This window comes from Rhipicephalus microplus, chromosome X (assembly GCF_043290135.1).
Source record: "Rhipicephalus microplus isolate Deutch F79 chromosome X, USDA_Rmic, whole genome shotgun sequence".
Lineage (NCBI taxonomy): Eukaryota > Metazoa > Arthropoda > Arachnida > Ixodida > Ixodidae > Rhipicephalus > Rhipicephalus microplus.
In genome coordinates this window covers 298,587,700-298,611,118 of record NC_134710.1, presented here as the reverse complement: position 1 = coordinate 298,611,118, position 23,419 = coordinate 298,587,700, and the positions used below count along the sequence as shown (strand labels likewise).

The 23,419-nt window shown below is 45.0% G+C and overlaps 1 protein-coding gene across 5 annotated transcripts in view; it reads right to left on the bottom strand.

Moving 5' to 3' along the window:
• Positions 1-23,419, bottom strand: part of LOC119161388 (mediator of RNA polymerase II transcription subunit 27) — an 80,818-nt gene that overhangs the window by 7,832 nt on the left and 49,567 nt on the right. For all 5 annotated transcript variants that reach the window (XR_012887372.1, XR_005108457.2, XM_037413826.2 and 2 more), the window contains 3 exons: positions 16,028-16,135; positions 12,898-12,939; positions 139-216 (listed from right to left, as the gene is read on the bottom strand). Coding sequence is in view for 3 of the 5 variants with exons in the window: in XM_037413826.2 (XP_037269723.1) it covers positions 139-216; positions 12,898-12,939; positions 16,028-16,135 (228 nt within the window). In the remaining 2 variants the exon portion in view is untranslated. The remainder of the gene's footprint in view (positions 1-138; positions 217-12,897; positions 12,940-16,027; positions 16,136-23,419) is intronic.

Sequence of the window (23,419 nt, the reverse complement as noted above, 5' to 3'; positions counted from 1 at the left end):
AAATAACCAAATTCTTCGTTAAAATTATAGCTTAGAGAATTGAAGAAAGGAGTTGCCCTTGTACAGAGCTTGCATATGTAGAAGACCACTACAGCCGCTACATGTTGAACTAAACTTTAGTGATTTCCACCGACTCACCAGAAAGGATTTGACGGCCAAGTCCGGCAGTTGTGGAGAAAAGAAATGAAGCATTGCTGCATTGGCATGTTCGGTTACCTGCAAAAAAAAAAAAAAAAAAAAAACAGCAACATAAGAACAATGCTGGTGATGCAAGGCACCACAGCAACCCAAGCCAGCAAAAGAAGCGTCTGTATTTCAAAGTTTGTCCAAGTGACCAGTAAAGCATGACCATGGATGTCCCAAAGACAGAAGGGTAAATTGAAGACCTCTGTAAAGTGATGAAACTCCAATAAAATAACAGTGGTCCGTATAGTAATAATAAGTGGCTGGTGCGGAGCTTGACTAAAGAACAGTAACCAGATCTAGATTGTACTTCCAATTAGCCAAATGTTAAATTGAAGCGCTCCTTAAATGGAACAACTGACTTCAGCCCGATTGGTTGCATACTTGGGCTCTTTACCCTTCTTCATCTCTCAATAAACGTAACACCTGTTGAACGAAACACATTTTCCTGGCCCCTTCAGGTTCGGTTAAACGAGAGTCTAATGTATTTGTGCTTCCTAAGTGAGTGATGTCTGTAAAGACATTTAGCCTACAATGAATTGAGCTGGCAACAACTTTCTATGGCAGTGCAGCTGAGGCTACAAAGCTGAGGTGAACACTTTTTCACTATGCTGTTGTAGACTAAGTAGCTTAAAATGAATACCTAATTTATTTTCATATTCAAAAGTTTTTGCATTGTGAGAAAGCTAACCATTATGCTAAAGAATGTTGCTGGGCTAGTTGGCTTGGACTCATAATTCATACGGCATAGATCATCACGACAGGGACAAAGCGCTCTGTGTGTGTCCTTCTTCGCTGTCACTGTCTTGATGCACTACACCATATGAATTACCCTAGCGCATTATTATTATTACTTTTCTTTTTGCTCTTCTGCTTTTCTCATTTTCTGATGTCGATCTCACATTTTCCTGCTCCTGCAAACTACGACGGCTTTGCTGGGTTGCAGCATGTCCGCATCAAAGCTTCTAAAAAAGCATCAGTGAGTGTCCATGAGCTGATCTAAATAATTTATCAAACAGGAAAAAGCCAAGAAATATTTTATTGTGTGCATACAAAAGTGAAGAAACGGGTTGTGTTGTGACCAGTGACACCACCAGGGCAAGTGGTCTGAGATAGCAATTGACGCTGGTGCTGGCAACCACAGCACCTACAGTAAAACTGCAAGCTTTAAAGAAAAATTGTGACAACAGTAAAAAAAAACGCCCATTCTCATAATTTTGCTCCATACATGGCAGGCATTTTCAGACGCTCACTATTACCGATACAATCACATTGAACATTGCCTTATGTAACACTACATGTATCAGCGCCTGCATGGGAAGGTGTTTTCGGTGGCTTACTACAAGAGCAATGCGAGTGCTTTATGATAACACAATTACGCGTGTAAGGATTCACCAGTGACCCCAGACACACCTAAGTCTACTATCAGGGGTGCAACAGCTTAAATAGAATTTGGAGCAATTTTTGGAGCAGCAAAATCTTATGCCAAATTCCACTGGTGGATCCAAAACAGCCGCCGCAATCCTGGAGCGAGCACTCGAATTGCGCCAAGCCAGATCTGCGAGTGGAACACGTGAATGCCCCACGTGAGGTAGCTAAGGAAGTTCTTTACGTATAAGTCAGTAAACGAGTACCAGAAACGATTTATTTTTCTGCTCTTTACGTTTCGATGGCAACTGTGTCACCACTCGCAACTGCAAAGCACGTATACAGTGGCACGCATTTAGAGCACGCCATAGAGTTTCCTAAAATTAACTAGAGGGGACTCTGGCGCTGCGATCGTTCAGCGACCATGGGAATGATGAGTTGTACACGGATTTGCCTAGTCTTAGTACTTGCGGCTGGCGAATCGCACTAGTGGTTTCGTTTATTGCTGTGTTTCGGCTTTGTTTCGAAGGAAAGAACAAACCTTCTTGAACTTCGTAACCCGATTTAAAATGGCAAGCATAAAAGAACATGGTGGTGAAGCACAACCACTGAACATTTGCAGACTTTTGTTACATTAGAAAACAACTCCAAGCTACACAAACACACATAAAGCCAGAAGCACGAAGATTAGACAAACTCTTGTACTACTCATTATTCCCATGCTGGCTGAAGTGCTGTGCGTTGAAGCTCCCATAGACACTAGCGCCAGAGTTCCCTCTGGTGTATATTTAGGAAACTATATAGACCACACAGCCACGAAAAGCAGAGGTACCGCTTTTCCATTTTAAAAATGTAAACAAATGCACAGGGTGACTAGACACCACCTCGAAAAATGCCGAAGACAACCTAGCTGCCGGACTGTACCGAAAATAACGGCAACTCATTCTCGGAGTTCTGGCGAAATCCGTCTCCACAAGACGGAGCATACGGAACGCTGTGTCACGGAGTGGGTTTCTCAGCATCTACCAGCGGAATGCAGATTCTCAGCCACGGAGACAGAAAACTTGCTTTCGCTCGACGAGTAAAAGTCGCCATTACTTTTTGAGCATTAAAAGGCAAACTTTGAGCATGTTACGAAAAATAAAACTTCTATATTTTATCATAACTACATTTGAAGCAATATAAAAAAGAAGGCTTACACTTAAAAAAAAGTATATGCGAACGATTCAACACAACAGGGTTGAGACGGCCAAATGTAAATTGGGAGTAGTTTAGGGAAGTGGAAAACTTAATTTTTGAGCAGAAGAACCTTCCTTCGGAGCAGTTAGCGGAATTTAATATGTCGTCCTGGGAGCTTGCAAATGAAAGTTTTAGCAACGTGTAGGCACCACTGCACATTTTAATTGCCTAAAAATACACATAACAGTGAAACAGATTATTAAAAAATTTTTGAACAGATGATCACCATGTATTTTTCCACAAAAGATTTTGTTGAAAACTAGGTTCCCCAGAAATATTTAAAAAGAAGTATGCACCACACTTAATAAGAAATTAAAAAATTGTGATCGCACAAGAATCATAGTTTCGTACAGTGGGCCTTCGCTTAAAGAAAAGCCTCTCATGATAGCATCAATTGTACTGCAAGCTTTTAACAGACAACAAAAGCACGCTGCACCGCCGTTCACAGCCACCTCGTGCGGGACCACCTTCAAGAGTGCAGCGCGGGAGCTCAGAAACCTCGTCGCACCGACTATCTCATAAAGCACGTGCGATAAGCGAATGGTAATTGAAAACGCCTCTCCACGCGAGCAACGACCCCCGCTGACCTGTTCTATTTTCTATAATATTATTGGTCATGACCGTCAATGTAGAATTTCCGATAATACAATGACTTGCGATTACTGCCAGCATCATGACTCGCGTAAAAGCCTGACCACACGTACACCTAGCAGCGCGTCAGCGCGTGGCTTTTTGATGCAGCACCACACCCTCTCTCTGTGAATAGGCGTGTGGCTATGTGAAGCTGCGGTCCGCTCTCTCTCCATAAAGAAAGGCCGCCACGCCGCGTCAGAGTCATGCGCTGACGGGCTGCAACGTGTACGTGTGGTCAGGCCTTAAAGGGGCCCTGCAACACTTTTTGAGCATGGTCAGAAAGCACTGCCAATCCATAGTAGAGGCTCCCGTCAACACACGAGCCAAATATTAGAGTGCAGCACAAGGCCTGGAATTCACAATAAATTATCCAAGTCAGCTAAAAATCGCTTTTTCTTCTTTTGACAAATCATGTTATATGCCCAAAAATCACACGTCAATGACCCATCTATCAGCCATTGGCTGTTTTGAACATGGCACGCTCGGTCGTTACAGCGATTGCAGCGGGAGGCCACGACTTGTCCTGGCGTGCGCGCAATCACACTGAATAATCTGCGCATTTGATGGGGGAAAAAAACAAAGAAAAGGTGCTCAATGTCAGGACGCGCACGTGATGTTTTTCTCTGCGCCTGCCCTCCCTCCCTGCTTAGCTTACAGCTTAGCTTGCAGCGCTTTTCTCGGGAGGCAATACGTGAGGCAATAAGCTCTCTCAGAGAGTTCAATCCATGATTTCTTAAAAAAGTGTTTCAGGGCCCCTTTGAAGTGCTTGCACTGCGTGGAGCAGGTAATATATTCGTGTCTACACAAACAAACAGCGGAATGTACAGAGGCTGGTTTTATTGCAAAAAAAAGAAAAAGAAAGAAACTAAGTACGCCAGTCAGACTGTGGAACAGCTGCCGACCGAAACACCGATCAAATGTAAAGCTAAGCCTAAAAGCTCTTGTAGCCCAGAGCACTACCTTCTCTATAAACTTACGACCTGCTCATCGGCCCCAACCCTATGAAGGCATGTGGGCCCAAAATTGGTGCGTAGGGACCAGAGATACCGCAAGGTGCCGCCACGACTTACCCTCATAACAGACGACGTGCTGCCGTAGTGGTGCACTTGTGCGTGCACATTTCTGCAATTTTTATCTTATTTATAGCGCGCCAATCGAGCAACCTACAGATTTAATGAATCGAAGCAACATTCTAGCTGTGAGAAGCACCATAGTGGTTGGCTCCGGGATGTTCCCTACAGGAACTCAATCTGCGTTAGTGCTTTTGTGTTCTGGTCTAAGCGCAGGCGAACGCGAGCAATATGAAACACACCACTAGTTTGTTTTGCGCAGTGCTCCCCATCTAACCACGGTCTAGAAGGTGCTGAAATAATTTGTCCGTGGGCAAAAGAGCGATCTTGTAACGAGTTACAACCTAAAATCAGTGTGTTTCTGCAACGCAATAAAGACGCATACGGTACTAAAAACGCATGCGATGACCCGTGTAAGTTTTCATGCCCTGCATATCGTCCTTTAATGATACTGTTCACACCGATAACAATAGAAAGGAGTAGTTGTGCTATCGTCTGGCAAATGTCTAACGATCGATGGAAGGGCGCAATAAAACCAGGTGCATTACTGCAATATTGCTACAGTGATTTCTCGCACCTGCAGCAGTTCGTTGCAGCACTGTTCAAGCGCCGCTGACGTTTCCGTGTGTGTCTCACCGGCGATGTCATCAAGCATTTATCTCTGGAGCAACAAAATATAGCGCATTAAGTGACAACAGCTTTTGTCACGCTCCTTTTCTGTAAAGGCCATAATGTTTTCTAGAAATGCGTGTATCAGTCTATACCATGCGTTCTAACTGGCTAAATCACTTTGAACTGTCCGCGTTTTATTCCACGAGCTTTTAGCCTTGGCACTGTGACGGGAAATTCGTGAAACGATATCCCAGTTGACCACCGGCTGCTCGACTTGCAGAATGGAACGCAGCAGTACACCATTATGTGAGTGGTGCTGTACCTGTCATACCCTAACGCTCTCGAGTCTTGAACAAATATCCTGATGAACGCCAACCTTTAAATGGCACAAAAACGAGTCAACGCACGCACACACCGCGCAGGAAAGCGCTTTGGCGGCTGCAGCAATGAGGGTTAGTTGTGGCGCCATGGCGTGCTGCGGCACTTTTGAGAACTAAAAAAATTAAACAAGCAAAACCAAACCTGGCGACATGGGAAGCGGTGGCCTGAGCAGGTCGTGGCCCAGAGCCGGCACGCAGCGACACCTCTTAAAGCGCTTCCTGCAACTTTCGATTACAAAACGGAGCAGTGGCAAATCACCGTCATTGAAAACTGTGCCACGTAATCGCCGACACGTCATGAGACACGAATAAAGCGCTGAGGTGCCCGTCAATATCATTTAAAGTGGTCCGAACGCGCGTTTCACACCACGGCTACGTACATAAGCATGTTTGTCTCTCGCTACCTGCAGACAGCGATGTGCGGATTTCGCGTGCGATGGCTTCTTTAAATGCAAAATGCATACATGCCAAGTTCAAGGATTCTGAATACGGGTGATTTCCGCAAAGGGGGGGGAGGGGAAGGAATCACTTTTACTTTTTGGCATCAAAAGAAAAAAAATCAATCGCAACAAACAAGAGGAAGTGGGGCAGTCCAAATCGCGAGCACAATCATCGGCATTGGTCTTACAATGAGTTGGAGTGGCCGAAAACACGAAGGTAGGGTTTCCCACTAAAGTGAGACTCTCAATGAGGGTGCGCAAACAGTCCCGAAATTTTGCATCGTCAAAACAACTAGCAAAATCTGTTTTCCTCAAAACAACTTGCGTAAATTTTCCTGGGACACATAGGAATGGATGGAATGGCGCAGCTGGCTGCAGCGAAAGCACGGGTCAAAGCTTTGCTCGCTATATTCTTTGGACAGGAACGCCGAAACGCTTCTAGCCTTTTTCACGGCTTTACTAATCTACTGCTGCGTTAGCCACGTGCCATTGGAGCTCGTACATCACTATCGCATCGCCGCGACCGTGGTTTAGTGCGCGGCGCTTGCGACAAACGGTAGTTCTGTTTTCAATTTTCGTGCACTGGTTACACACGTGCCTTCAAAACTAAGTTGTTTCATGATATCTGTAATCACATCTGCCACGGTTTTGGCCACGATATTTGCAAAAAGCAGTGCTGCTTTAACTGGTCGAACGTTGGACACGCGCGCACTTTTGGAGTTCCGTCAGTAACGTCGTCGCCATACAAAATCGTGTCAAGAACAACCGCAGTTTCGTCCACAGTGGTTGTCGCAACGACAACCACATGCAGTGTAGAAGACAGTACGTGCACTTGCAGGCGTACTTCTGAAGCTTCGAGCTCGCTGCTCTCGGCCTTCATTCGATGGTTTCGGTACTAAGGTTCATATCACCCACTGCGATTAGTAAATGTGTTTAGAACATTTGAATTGTGACCCAATGGAGACAGTGAAATTTGGCTGGAGAATTTCATGAATTCATATCTGCAGCAGTTTCACATCACAGAGATTCTACTGTACGTTTCGATGACAGCCTCCTAAATTTTGTTTATAACTAAATGCGGTAGGCTCGCAAAAAGCCTAGAAGGGATTGACCTGCGTTTTTGTCAATGCAGCCAGATCACGCACAGAAACTTCAATTTTCGGAAAATTTTCATGACAACCATACAAATGGAAGAAACGGTCGAAATCCGGGAGTCTCCCGGGCAACTCGGCAGGTATGAAAATGCAATGAGAAATCGATTGTGTAAATTATTTAGCAGCTAATGAACCTAAAATGCAAATGAGTTGCACACGTTCTGTCGCTTTCGGAAGCTATTTCGAGAACCCATGTGCACACGGCAGAGCATCCAGGAGACTCGTCGCATGCAGAGAAATGACTCCCCGTTTAAGGCCCAACCACATGCATGCGATTTTCTAGTGACAGCGGCAGGATTTGCTGTCGCAGAGGCCAATCCATTGCAGCCACTTGTCACGTTGCGCATTTCTGGATAACTAAAAATATCGTGTGCCACCCGGAACCCAGCGTGGCGATTTCCAGCAACATGGCTGCGCCCCTGGTCCTCGCTTCGGTTGCAATTTGCTCTCGATGTTTGTTATCTGCACATACTTCAAGGAACTCAAGGTATCGACTACTTTTTTTACATTTGTATTTCACGCAGAGTGAGAGGGTGGTCGTATTTTGTCATGAATCTTTTTTTGAAGGTTTGTTTTGATGTTTCTATGGTACCTTGTTACAAGTGTGTTCGTTTGCTCCAACGTGAAATCGTCATGCAAAGTGCGTCATAGCCATCGTAGCGTACACCTCTGGGCACTGTCCCGGTGAAACCAAAGATTGCAAAAAAAGAAGTTGGTGAAATGCTTTTGTGGCTTCCTTATGCCACATAAGACAGCAATAAATCTGCCATGTTGTCATCAACCAACTTTAAAAAATTTTTTTGCAATATCTTGATATGGCACACGATAGTTTTCATTCAAACAACAATGACATTTGGCGCGAACATGCAGTTGCAGCCATCGCGACGGAGCAAGTTTGTCGCTGCCGCTTGTCACTGGTGCTAAAAAATCGTGTGCATGTGGTTGGGCCTTTACAGTTACTCGCTCACGGCAAACGTGCATGCGTAGGTGATCGCACACAGCAGTGTTGACATGAAAACCACAGCGCCCAGAGGAATGCGCTACCCACAACAAAACCCGAACGTCAACTCCGCTACGCTTGCCACTTAACTCGGTGGTTTTCGCTAGGTGAAAGTAGCACCCACTAGAACACACAGCACATCTAGTAGAAGCAGCACCCTCGATGCACGGCAACATTTTTGCAGGGTCACGCGTATTTACAACAGTTTAGATTAGATTAGGACAGCACCTTGGGAGCCTTCATCACCAGAAAGGTGCAAAGTAAAAAGAACAAGCTTGGGCGCATCTTATTATTCAACTCAGCCTTTTTTTTCCCACTGAAGCTATGGTTGGCATCGAAATTCCAGATTTCGAGGCTGTTCAGGAGCAGTTCGGTGCGATTTTCGCGATTTTTATGCTTTTGGAGCAGCTTGGCGCAGGAAAACGAAAATGTATCAAAAATGTGCAATGTGCGCAGCTGTCTCACCCCTGAACATAATCTAAATAATGCAGAGTGAACACTGAGCACTGATATTTCAATGAAACTAATATTTTGAGCCACCCAACTGAGCAAACAATGATAAAGTCCAAATTAGCACTAGTTGAATCTGTCAAATCCTTTGACAGAATCTGTGAATTCAAATGTAGATCTGCCAAGACAGCGACCTTGAAATTCAAGGGATTTGTGAAACTGAGGAGTAGGGGTGGCGAAAAAAAAAAAAAACTGCTGCACAGTGTCTTCATGTCTTTTTTTAAAGGGCGGCAGAAGTGTCATGCACTGCTCCAAATGATTACCAGTACCTTTTTCAGATGTCAGCGATCATACTAGTGCTCACCATTATGCAGCAGTATACATGCATGAGTAATTGAGCGAAATGTGCTGTGTCCCATGAGTAGTGCAAGAGCCCTTCCAAATCATGATACACTTTTTCACAGGGTACCAGTGTACTGCAACAAAGGTGGTTTAAGCAGCGTTTCGGACCGGTTAAAACAAAGCCAAGAAATTTTTTAACACCACTACGCAGTCCCCCTCCCCTTTCCTTTTTTTTTTACGGTTGGGGTTAGGTTTAGGGCACAACATGTCGGCTTGCTTGCAAGGCACGTACGTTCTACCAGATAAAGTAACGACACATGGCCTTTGATCCGGCAACAGCACCAGATATCTTTTGCAGGGACGATGCAAATAACGCAACTTCAAGATGAAAAATCTTTTATGTGTCATTGCTATGACAACCAACGTGGTCATCGGCAATCGCAGCACGTCGTCTCTGTTCGTGCGCGGAAAACACGGCATGTGCTCCCAGCTAACATGCCAGTTGCTGCTTTTGCCAACTAGGAAGATCATATACCGTAATTACTCGAATCTAACGCGCACCTTTTTTCCGGTTAAGCGAGTTCATAAATCGCACGCGCGTTAGAATTGAGTACGAACAAAAAAATTACGGTCAATCTATTGCCATCGGCAAATCCAAAATGGCCGCCCCCTAAGTGCGTCGGCATAGCGCGTCGGCCATTTCTGCCTATGTGTTTTTCATGTGCGGCACTTCGTGCGTGTGCTGAGGAGTTCGTCATCTAGTAGTGCATTTGAATCGACGGCGTGGATGGGCCGACTCCCAAAACTCGAGTGCACCACGATGCCGCTTTTAAAAGAAAAGTCATCGCGTGTGCAGAAACGGACGGAAATCGGGCCGCATCGCGGTCATTCGGAGTTCCCGAAATGTGCGTGCGGGACCGGCGGAAACAAAAGCAGAAGATTGTCGACAGCAAAACTTCACGCAAAGGCTTCTGTGGACCACACCAGGGTCGGTTTCCGCAAATTAAGGAGCTGCTCGGCGAGTATGTGCTTGAGCAGCGAGTCGCACAGCGGCCCGTGACAACAGAACTGCTCCAAGTGCGGGCTATCCAATTAGTCTTAGAAAAAGGTCTAATGCGGAGCCAGTTTTAAAGCGAGCAGGTGCTGGCTAACTAACTTTATGAAGAGGAAAGGCTTTTTCCTCCGAAGGGAAACATGCATATGCGAAAAGTTTTGCGGAGGAGTACGATGAAAAGCTTCACAGTTTTCAGAGGTTCGTCCTAAACTTGCGGCGCAACAACGGCTACCTGCTTGGGCAAATCGGGAATGCCGATCAGACGCCTCTTTACTTCGACATGCCTGGCACCACAAACGTCGAGAAGAAGGGGGCGAAGCAAGTTCGCGTGCTGACATCGGTTTACGGTAAAACTACAGTGACAGCAATGGTCTGTTACACGTCAGATGGGCACAAGCTTCGCCCGTACCTCATATTTAAATGGAAGACGCTCCCGAAAGGAGTCGTTTTTTCGAGTGGTGTGATCGTGCGGGCCAGCGAGAGAAATGGGTGCGCGTTGCAATTGATATCTTACGTTTTTTTTTTTTTTTTCGCGGTGGAAATCGGGTGCGCGTTACAATCGAGGGCGCGGTAGAATCGAGTAAATACGGTATCCCACAAAACGTTGGTGGCCACGGCAACACATTTCTTGAAGTTGCGCCGTCCCGCCGTTAGGTATCCACTGCAGTCAGCGGACCGATGGGCCCACGGTTTCGCTACTTAAGCTGGTCGATCACATCTCACGAGTGCCTTGACCTAATGAAATTAAGGTTACCGCTGTTTAAGGTTAGAGTCTGCATGGATGAATTCATTGATGACACAAACTGCAGATAGGCAATTTAGCCTCTATTTTTTGCTGAAAATAGCTCAACTGAAAAAATTTTGATGTTGGCTCAGCATTTTGGCGTAGCATGGTGCAATTTCAGCAAGTTTCATGGTTTTGGTGCTGCTTGGCGTAAAAATTGGGAATTATCTCAAATTGGCACAATTAGCGCAACTGTTGCAACCCTGTTATTATGCACCTGTCAGGGTGCTTTTTTTATTGTGAAAATACATTGGTCTTTAAAAGAGCCATGTATGGAGTGCGTTTCCCTTGTTTGCAATTCCAATCACAAAATGCGCACACTGATTGAAATGTGGCCGAAATGGTTCGTGCCCATCAATGCCGATGCATCCCTTGTCAAAATTGCCAAAATCCAGTGAAAGTTAGTGCACCCACAAATGTGGAGAAAAAACAACACTTACCCTGCAAGCATTGAAATTCAGAATATGCCCATACTCTGCGAAAACTTTCTTGGCACTGAAGGGAAAGCTACGGAGCCAAATCACGTGCATCCCAATGCCAGTGAATGTGGTTCCAAAGTAGCGCCCATATTTTCAATGTGAAATAGAAATTTTCCTTTTTTATTTTCCATGTGAAGCGACAGGACGCAGCTCAACACCAGTAAGATAGCCATAATATTTTTAATTTAACTGTTGTGACTTCGCGTTTTTGAACACGTGAGAAAGTCCTGTCTCTTTACATGCACCTCAAACGCTAAGCGGCGTCTGCGCCTACATGAAACGCTGATGGTGCACCTCCGTCACTTTCTACAGCATTATGAAACGCACGCCAAGACAGACTACTTCGCGTGGTGCTACATGTGCAGAAGCTCGGCCTCCGTAGCTTTCCTTCAGTGCCAAAAAAAGTTGTCGCGGAGTATAGCTGCCTTTACGTAAGATCCTTAATTGTGCAGTTCCTGCTCAGTTTTCTTTTCTTTTTCAATATAAAACTGCTTGCTCAAGTAAAAATGTTCCCTATTACTTCTATGCAATACAAAATGTTTTATGACTGGTAAAAGAAAAACAGTTCAGAATTGAAAACCATACACTGGAGTGCATATAGGAATTGGTATACTTAGAAGAAATACTAACAGGTGAGCCTCATAACAGCAAGGAAATTCATCAGGCTCAGTATGAGACAAGGGACCATCTCAAGCATGTTTTGTTCAAACGAGCTCGTGTGTCATATGATTGGTGTCGCCTCACAACAATGTAGAAAAAAATAAAAAATCGAACTGATGACTGCCAATTAAGGTGCCCGTTAATTATCCTCAGGTAGTTGGAAATGATCTATAATCTTACACTACGACGCAACTCATCACCTTATTATGAATTTGACTGGTATAAATCTAGCTATTCTTATATACATGTATATATGCCAGCACCAAACTTTTACAACAAAAAAACCGTCAGGCCTGTGTGGAACACTCAGCACTGACAGCGAAAGCTAGAAGAGCAGCCTTCCAGAGCCTTTCTTAAACACTCTTTAGGTAACTATCACGCACACTTGCAGGGTACCTACTGTGCCATTAAACCTTGTGTAGTAGGCAGTCATTCACTGTGCTATTCATCATTCTTCAGAGAAGCGTGGTACCTACTCTACATTTGCAAGGAACTTTGTGCAATTTTGTTTTGTGCTGTGCTCGACGACGATGAATTATGGAAGAAGCTTTTGCAATCCTTACAATCCCCCACAGTAGGTATGTGCCACAGTTAATATGTGAAGAAGATCGAGCTTTTGTGAAAACGCACTCGACGACGCACTCTTTGTGCAATTCGCATCATGTGACACGTGAGTGTTCCTTAGCTGTTCTAAAACGCTTTATTACTCCCATTAACGCGATTCCTTTCCCGACATCAAGGCTGCCTAAGGCAAGTATGGGAACGAGTCCTAAACACCGGCGTGGCTCAGAGGTAGAATACTGGGCTGGCACACAGGCGACCTGAGTTTGAATCCCATTGTATCTTGGGTGTTTTTTAGATGAGTTTTTTTTTTCATATTTCCTGCGATAGTGGTTACAGATACCGGTGGCGGCAGCAGACAACTACGGCACCGTGCGTCACCTGTGTTGCAATCTGATAACAGATTTTGCTATAAAATATCTATCTACTTTTATTTTCTTCATGTTCGAACAAACACAGAAGGATAGTTGAAAAAGTAGTGTGCCCACCTTATGAAAAACTCGGTACCGAGACTTCGACCACATGTCAAGCTGCAACAATGAATAATGTGTAATAAATGCATACAAGAAAAGCAGTTTTCACACCACTCCGAACAGCTGTGTTTAATGAGAGCACAAAAGTACCTTAAGCACTTGGTTTTGTAGAACAAGAATTTCATACCTTTTTTTAATCCCTAAATATTTATGTTCTAAAAAAAAACTTTTGATTGAACCACCCTAAGATTCACTGCAAACAACTAAATATATTTCCATTGCATCAGCTTTTTCAAGCTTAACAAGTTCAAAACAAAATGAGAACTCAAATGCATGCACAGGCAAATCTGGATCATTTTATATCAATTATGTAGTGTTCTGCATAGTCAAAATACTATAAGAGAACCTGCAGTTATAGAGGGGTTCCATATATCACAGCAAACACACTTTTCACACAATCAAGGCTGTCAACCTACAAATGTTCAAAATGCACACCTTTTTCTTTTTGCACCACAATTTCAGGGTCTCAAACTTATGAACCAGGCAAAGCTAGCCTCAAAATGGCGCAACAGTGCAGCTGCCCAAAAATTATGCTCTCTTCTTAATACTGAAAAACACAAAGCTTTGACAGTTAAATTAAGAAGTCTGCAAATCGTCGTTGTTTGACCCACCCAGGACCAGGAAGTACAACAGCTTCATACTCCCCCCCCCCCCCCCCACTATTTTACCAAAACACACCTTCATGTGTGCTTTCGTGAGAGTTCACCAAACCATATTCCACCACTCGAAATGTGTAGGATGTCTTATCAACTTGATATTATGCAAAAAATACCAATGTAGTATGATAGCACCTTGGTCAGCCATGTTCTTATGCAGTCACTGAGAAGGGCCAGATAACTAATTATTTATGCCACCAGCTTGATGTTTTGAAAGAAACATTAAATCAACTACTTTTTAAATACGTAGAAACGAATTACAGTGAATGCCATTACCAAAAGTACCTAGCTTGCTGGCCAGTGCCAGCGAAATTTGGGCCCAGTTTGACCCAAAAAATGCAACTCCTAGCCAGTGTTCTTTATACACACGAATGATTCACTTTACTTGCATTTTTTAAATACATTACGCACAACATTTGTTATTCGTCCCACATGAGTGCAACTATTTCCTTTTTGCAAATAAGATATAGAAAGACCTCAGCTCCCTTTCTTGGGGTCAAATCATAATCGAAAGATGATCTTTCTCAATGAGAATATGCGTACAACTAAACTGGTAGTGCTTGCACGCTGCTGCGTTTATGTTCTCTTTGTGTTTAACGGGGATAACAAGGTAAAATTTTTTAACCGTGTGAACAAAGTTTTTGAGACAGAATAGGGTTATGTAACAAACAATGCCAAAAAAATGGAATATAGATCAAGCATTACTAGAAGACAATCAAATTTAATAAATTTTAATCATTAGTGAATAATATAGAGCTTCATCATCACCAATATGCATTAAACAATTTACACATCTTTTTCCCAATATTTTGAAGTTTTTCCCATGAAACTGTACATTAAACATGCATTATTGAGAACAACAAGAGGTGGATTCTGAACTCTAGGAAGCTGGAAAATTTTGAGCTTTTCGGCGCATATGTGGTCAAGCATATTTGTACAGAAATTAGCGAGGCAGCCTTGTTGGCCAGGTAATATCTGTGTGTGAGACCTTGTTCACTCCACCCACAATAATTTATAGAATCCAACTCATACTATGGTCCTAAGAAGCGTGTTTTATGTAACGACACCACACTCTCATTAACTGTGAAGCCTTGAAGTTTGCAAATTTCGAAAACATGCAATAGAGCTATCAAGATCATAAAACTCACGATCAGTCTCTAACTAGATAAATGTGTTTGCATCTCATCAGTACTACCCTATTCTGTATCATGCAGGAGGACGACCAATTTTTATACTGTTTACTTAGATTTAGATTCAAACCGCTGTACTGTGCTGATGGATCAAAACATGACAATTTATAGAGCCAATGCTGCCTTCAATGGCAAGACTCATAGCAGCATGGCCCGGTCATGTCGAGAAATTGTGCATATCAGTAATTTAACTATATATGCCTTTTTGTTGTGTTTCCATCCGTGAGCACTCATTCGATACTATATTCCTACCAATACCAACCCCAATTTTAGATGAATCACCTGAAAAAAATACATCCAGAAATGAAGGCATGGCCTTGCCAAGTTGCTGCTATGTCGAGCACCCTTTAGCAAGCTTGGTTGTCAGTTGATGCTCCTGTATATGATTTGAACTTTGCCTCGCAGAAACACAATATTTTCTTGCGTGACTGTTTGGCCCATCCACACCAGTAAGTTTAAAACTTGCGAGACCCTTGAGAGTTGCCTTTAAGAGTTGAACGTGATAGCATTATCCTGTCCCTAGTGCGAACCACTTGGTGCATACTTTTTATTGTATGATGGTACTCAAGAAGCCCAAATTTCAGATTACTACAATGTAATTATTAAAGTTTAGAGTGGCTTGTGTAAGTGAAGTTCTCGAATATAGCTGCATTCTGTGTAGCGAGTAGCATGCTTTAAACAACAAGTAATTATGCACGTAAAATGTTTTTGAGCTTGCTATGCACCTTTGTGGGTCGTCTTAACGGAATACGCACTATCATGGGTGTGCCTTTTGAAATGGGTGGCCGGTTTCAAACCACAAGGCAGTTAGGATAATCACCTGTTATGACACCTGATGGCAATGTACGCCGGTACCACGCAATATTAATGCAATATTACATATTGTGACGTCAATCCTGTATACAGGACGTATATGTTTGTAAAACATAAAAGTTATTTTCACTTAATTTCCAAGCAGAGGAAGCTATTTTCACCGTATTTACAAGCAGACGAGTGGTTGTGTGATAGAACACCTATTTGCCACGCAAACGATCCGGGTTCGACCCTCACTCGGAACCGGAAAGTTTTATTATTCATTTCATCTGCATCTTTCTAGATTTTTCGGTCAAGAATAAGATGATAGTTTTTGGCTCACAACCAACGATGGCGACACAGATGCCGGAATTTCTGTGAAACGAGCTATTTAACACTATCGCAGTAATATAATCGAAATGCATGTATCACATAAACAAACAATACCTGGTCGTCATCAGTATAGAAGTCTTCATTGAATGCCTTCACCAGCACCCATTCAATGATAAGGCCCCGAAGACACACCAGTGCTCTCATGGTCCGGCTTAGTGTAATCTAAGTCGCCATTAAGATAAAAAAAAGAAGTGCACATATATACCATCTGTCATAGTAACCATAATAGCTCAACATAGTCCAACATCATGTAAGCAAAATATGAAGCAAGCATTTAGTACAGAGAAAGTGCACATGCACACCCAGTGCAAATAAATGTGAGTAGCTCTCCCTCTCAATCATTAGGTGCTATAATTTAAATTGGGATTTTACTTAATAATGAATGGAAAAAACCTAATTGACCCAGCATGTATCAAAACAGTTTCGGAAAGCACTACTGCAAGGAAGATGGCATATGCCTTCTGCAAAAAAAGGAAAAATAATACTGAATGTGTAGTGTCAAAATATCACCACAAAAATTCCACAATGAGGCTTATGCTGCAAGGGGCTGTCAGTGTACAAGAGGGTGTAGCGACGCGGCCGCCACCGCACGTCCCGCGGTCATAAAAACCTGCGGAGCATCATTCCAAGCAACGTACTGCTCTCTTCTGTTTGTCCTTCATCTCTTTAACCCTTGCCACTTCCGGTGCACTGCATGCACCTGGTCTATTTTCGACTCTCTGGTTGCCAAAATAAAGTAGACGTTGTTACTGAAAAGACGTGTACGTCTCATACAACCAGGCTCTACAAAGTGGTGACACGTAGTCCTTCGTGGCACTGCCGAAGTATTGTAGAGTCATGGAGAGCAACGAGACGCCCCTAAACACAGAAGCTATTAGCACGACCGATCATGACGTCTCTGCGATCTCCCTCTGACTGCAAGCTTACTGGGAACCCAACCCTTCAATCTGGTTCATTCAAACTGAGTCACAATTCGTGCTTTCTGGCATGCGTTCGGCACAACGCAAGTACCATATTGTTGTTTCGGCGCTGTCACCAGCTGCTGCCGAAGGAGTATCTGACCTGCTTTCCGAACCCCCCTCCACCACACCGTACAGCACTTTCAAGGCTGCCCTGCTGGAGCAAACGATGGCATCACAGCGTTCCCGCATACAGCAGTTGCTCTCCACGGAGGAATCGGGCGACCGCCGACCCAGCCAGCTTCTTCGTCATATGCGCCAATTCATGAGCAGCTACACCATTACTACTGACTAGAACTTGTTGCGAGAACTATTTCTGCAGCGCGTTCCTGGCAATGTGCAAATGGTACAAGCCACTGCGTCCACGTTGGACCTCAACAGTTTGGCCAGCCTGGTGGACAAGGTCTTGGAGGTCACGGCATCATTCAACAATGCGAGTGCTGCTCCACAAACACCATCTGACCATGCTTTTCCCATCCACGTGCTTTGCGATCCCCTAGAACAACTGGTTTGTGCCGCGGAGTGTGATTACACCACTCCATGTCACCGAAACCGCAGCCGAAACTTCCCGCGTTATGGGCGCGCACAACACTCTCGGTCCCCCCGTGGTTGCTATTACCATCCCCATTTTGGACAAGATGCGCGTCACTGCCTCCAACCTTGCTTGTATCAGGGAAACAGGCAGGTCGACCATTGACGGCGATGACTGGTCAAGGCCAACCCAAAAGTCGCCCGTTTCACATCATGGACAAAATCACAGGCCAGCAGTACCTGGACACTGGTGCGGAGGTCAGCATTATTCTGGCTCAGAAATCCGACCAAACAATACCCTCGATCTCCTACCTACAAGCTATCAATAGTGGCAAGATCCCTGTATACAAATCGCAGTCGCTCACTCTGAACCTAGACTAGCACCGCGTGTTTCAATGAATTTTCCTCGTCGCTCACGTATGCCGTGCCCTCATTGGTGCCGACTTCTTAAACCACCATGGACATCTGGTCTACGTGAAACGGCAACGCCTGCTAGACACTGCTACACCGCTCTCTGTCCATGGTGTTGTTTCCCATGACTCGAACATAATCGCCCCAACTAAAACAGTGGCCGATAACCATTTTGCAGGACTTCTTCGAGAATTCCCAAACATCACGTAACCACTTGGCTGGACAAAACCCATGCAACATGATGTCCGCCACCATATCATCATCACCACTGGTCCACCTGTTTGCACTTGCCCACGGGGACTTGCTCCAAATAAGCTGAAAGTAGCCTGGGCCGAGTTTGAACCCATGTTGGAACTCAGAATATTACGACCATCATCGAGCAGCTGGGCATCTCCTCTCCACCTCGTCCCAAAAAAGTCAGGTGACTGGAGACCCTTCGAAGACTACTGTTCCCTGAACACAGAAACTATTTCAGACCAGTATCCCCTGTCTAACATTCAGGATTTCACATCAGCTCTACAAGGCACAACAGTGTTCTCTAATATCGACTTAGTCAAAGCCTTTCACCAAATTCCTGTTGCTGCAGAAGATGTTCTAAAGACGGCAATTACCTCCCTATTTGGCCTTTTTAGAGTTCATGAGAATGCCATTCGGCCTCCACAATGCTGTACAAATGTCCCAGCAGTTCATTGACAGGGTGATACGCGTTCTGCCGTTTGTGTTTGCCTACGTCGATGACCTGCTGGTGGCAAGCTCATCCCACGAGGAGCACTTGCAACATCTCCGTCAACTTTTCAAGCGCCTGTCAGCCAAGGAAATCGTTGTGAACACTGCAAAAAGTGAGTTCGGAGTGTTATCTCTTGATTTTCTGGGTCATCACTTGAACAGTAGTGGAATTAGCCCCCTTGCTGACAAAGTGCAAGCAATCGTTCAGTTCCCCAAGCCTACATCAATAACGAAACTGCGCCAGTTTCTAGGGCTTGTAAATTTCTACCGCCGATTTATTAGGAACTGTGCTACGCTGTTGGAGTGCCTCGACAATTTGCTCTGTGGCAAACCCTCGGAAACTGCACTACCATGGAACACCGCTGCGGAAGAAGCTTTCAACTCCATCAAGAACGCTTTGGCTGAAGCCACACTGCTGATGCACCACAATCCCAGTTACCCCTTGGCGCTCATGAAGGATGCATTCTGTTCTGCACTTGGGGCCGTACTTCAGCTCTTTTTCAATTTTAACTGATCAAAAACCTCTCACCTATTCAATCGGCCAATGTGACTCGCTATACACACCGTGCTAGGTGCGCCAGCTTGCCTCCATCTCGGAGTTTTCAACTGATATACGCCACATCACCGGTGTTGACAAGGCTCCAGCTGACGCTCTCAGTTGCGTGGATGCCATCACCCGCAGTCACTCCAAAACCTTCACCTCAACATCCTTTCCCTTCAAACTCAAGGATCTGGCTGCAGCCCAATCAAAAGACACTGAGCTTGGACGCCTACGCGAAGCGTCCACATCACTTCAGCTCGAACCTGTCACCTATGAAGATGTGCCAATTATTTGTGACACCTCCACAGGCACACCCAGACAATTTCTAACCAACCCTTTCCGTAAGAAAATATTCAACACCTATCACAGCCTTTCTCACCCCGGAATTCCCGCTTCCCCAAAAGCTTGTTTCTTCACGCTTTCTCTTGCGTGGCACGTACACCAACATCAGGGATTGTGTTCGTGAGTGTGCATCGTGTCAGCGCGCCAAAGTTCAATGGTACCCCGTTCCTCTATCAAAGCCCTTCTTGCAACCCGACGAACATTTCGCTGTAGTGCATAATGACATCGTTGGCCCGTTACCCCCATGTCAAGGCTATCGCTACCTTCTGCCTCCCATGTGTACATCGTTTCACCTGCTAGCCCAAAGCGATTCCTATGCCAGCTACCGTCGCAGCGGCTTTTGTTTCTACCTGAATATTCCGATTTGGCTGTCCGACGATTGTATCGGACCGGGGTCGCCAGTTCAGATCTTCCCTCTTTTCGGAGCTCCTGGAACTTCTTGGTATTTCACGCCTGTGTACAGCGTCATACCACCGCAAACAAACGGTCTTATCGAGAGATTCCACCGGCACTTTAAAGCAACACTCACAGCACACGGTTGTCCCGACAGGTGGGTTGGCCACCTCCCACTCACGGTACTCGGAATTCAATCTTCTTTCAAGGAGGACCTCTCCTGCTCCACTTCCGAGCTTGTTTATATCACTTCGCTTCGCCTGCCTGCCGATTTCTTTGAAGAAAGTGGCAGTGCCATCCAGCTAACAGCAACAGAATACGTCGACCAGCTGCGCGACGTGTTTCGACACATTCGACACAACCTACACGCAGCCAGCCACGTGCTGTGTACATTGCTCAGGACCTAAAAACGGCGACACACGTGTTCGTGCGGTACGGCCCTGTGCGCACCCCGCTTCAACCACACTACTTCGGGCCCTTCCGTGTGTTAGAGCACTGGCCAGCTAACTTCGTCGTCGACATAAATGCTCGAGCGGCTGAAGCCAACGCTCAGTGAAGCGCCCGATCTTAATTGCCTCACCGTGCCTCCTTCCACTGGACACGAGCGCCACTCCTTGCCAGTGTTCGTCCCGTCAGCACCTATGCGCCGCGTTCACTGGGATCAGACTTCAACTGAGAATCGTTCATCACACCAGCTTCATCTCTAAGGAGGGAGCAATCTGTAGTGACGTGGCTGCCAGCGTGCAACCTGCGGTAATGAAAACCCACGGAGCAGCAATCCAAGCGACGTGCTACTCTCTTCTCTGTTTCTCCTTCGTCTCTTTCACTCTTGCCACTTCCGGTGCACTGTGTGCACCTGGTCTATTTTTGACTCTCCGGTTGTCAGAATAAAGTAGACGTTTTTACTGAAAAGACGTGTCCGTCTCGTACAACCTGGCTCTACAAGGACGAGACACAAGATAAGTAATATATGTACAATACTCAAGTAGTCAAACGCGACATCAATTTTCTTGACAGGTAAGAGCAGTAACTCAATTTTCTGACAGGTAAGAGCATTACTGCTCTTACCTGTCATCAATGACAGGTAAGAGCAGTAACTCGTGATAACCACATCATGTCATGATGAATCTGGTCTGTAAAGTTAATGCTGACTTTCATCTACTTGGCCCAGTCAAAATTATGGAGATACGACCCTAATCGAAGACAGTGGAAACGAAAGTACGAGGGTCACATAGTCTTAAATTGTCCTGTTTCAATCCGTGAGTACTGTACAATGCGGCGTAATTGAGGCACAATAACCACCTTGCAAGGTGGCTGGTCCTTTCTTTTGCGCTACTGTTGATCACTTGGTGGTCACATGGCAGGCAATTACAGTCAGAGTGTAGGAATCGTATACATAGTACAATTATCAGTCAGCTCAAAATTGACGGTGCTCACTGGAGGCACAAGAAGTGCCAGCCGCCATGTAGGCTGCCAACCACATTTAAATTGGTGAGCACTGTATAGAACAAAACATGCCTATCTCGCATCCAGGTGTCTAGGCTCTTGGTGGCATACCCTCGCACCCAGATGCGATGTTGTTCTGGACTGCTAAGGAGTGCATCTATTGCGCCATGTTAACATCGCAAGAGGTAGCTCTGGGATTTTCAAATGCAAGGAGGCCCCTGTTCACGTCATTCCCCACTTACAGGAAGTAATCTGGGCACCACTGCTTCATATTTGGATGCGAAAACAATCAGCGCAAGAGGAAGATATTACTCAGCACAGTCTGTGAAGATAACAACATGACGCGGGAATCATTCCAGTGTGGCGTTTTCAGACTGCACAGATTTCTATCTGGAACAAAAACGCCGAGTTCTGCCACCAGAGGAAGTGTAGCCAACACAAGAAACTACAAGCCCAGTAAAAGTGCACGAGTGAGTACACCTACTGCGTGCATTCAAGCATGACGCCAGCTATTTCACTTTACAGAAGTAATTTGCATGCAGTATACTTGTATGCAGCACAAAATCATTACCGCACTTTTTCCCAGTCTATATGCCAATTCGCAATGTTCATAGACTGTCGTGCCTCCTACCGGAATTCAGGAGCGTCTTCTCAACGATGATCAGTAGGCAGACGCTCCCAAGGCTACCTTGTTCGGTGGTGCTAGCCTCAATGTTAATGAGTTAGCAAGAAACGAACACAAACAACTTTGTATTTTGTGTGCATCAGTGAATATATCGGACCGTCCGTGACAGGATAAATCTGATTCGTTCTTGCGAGAGCCAAAGTTTTTGTGAAAATACGTGGCAACTCGCGTTTTCGATTATAGCCCGCACAGTACACATATCAGCTTCGCGAGACTTTCTGCAGCCACGTTGAATAGTTAAATGTTATTGCCTAACCTTTGCAGTTGAAACTCGCCTTGTTTTACGTGCGTATGGCATTTGTCAGTGCTTTTGTAGCGCATGAATTTCATAACATACATTGCAAGCAGAAAGTAGCACAGGCTCACGATTTGCACTTCTAAACCTTGGCCTACACTGCGCCCTTGTTTTTAACGTTCGTTGATAGATGGCAAAACATTGCAAGCGGAAAGTAGCACAGGCTCACAATTTGCACTTCTAAACCTTGGCCTACACTGCGCCGCTTGTTTTTAACGTTCGTTGATAGATGGCAAAACACTGCAAACGATTCCTTTCTCGCCTGGTATCGGAGCGAAATGTTCTCCGCACACCTAGATAAACGTTGTGAGTGACTCTGTGTTGGGACCGTGCAATGTTGGTGCTATCAAAGTCGTTCGGCAGAGATAATTTCTCAGATTACTTTCAGCAGTGATGTTCAAAGAAACTGTCTTGACATCGAGGATTTTTCGCTGAACGTATATGGTTGTCAACGCGCTGAGGGTGACAGCGACGATGAACGATCAGCTGCTAGCTTACGAGCAGCGAGTTGCACTTCCCATCCCGTCGTGTGTTAATGTTTTTTTATTTACGCTCGTAAGTCACTTTGATTGTATTTATTGTATAACATCCTTCAGTGAGCTCGAAATATTAAAAAAAACATAGTTTTTCTTGTGCATTGCATGTAGCCTAATTACAGTACTACAAAACACCGCATGCCGCGAATAGGCTCGAGCTCGACCAGCGAAGCGAAATAGTTGGAGCAATGAAATATGCAGTTACGACTACCATCCACACTAACTTCCCCTGCACTTCACCGGTGCCGTTCAAACGACCTTGTTGTTCGAGAAATTTTCACAATTTCGACATTGCAAAAAGCGTATGCGTATATTCATTTCGATATCCTTGTTTCGATCGCGCTTATAGAACTAGCAACATCCGAGTGTAACGAATCGCGCACTGTTAGTGTGGTCATGGCCGTGAAACAAGCGCTACTTAATGAGAGGTTAAATGCTTGTGTTCCAGTGAAGAAGCAGCTGCATGATGCTTACAGCACAAGTAATGACGATGGCGTAATATATTTGCAAACCATCGCTACTGTAAACATTAGGTCCTGTGCAGCCGCGACGGCACGCTATTCGCTAGTGGCCTACTACTG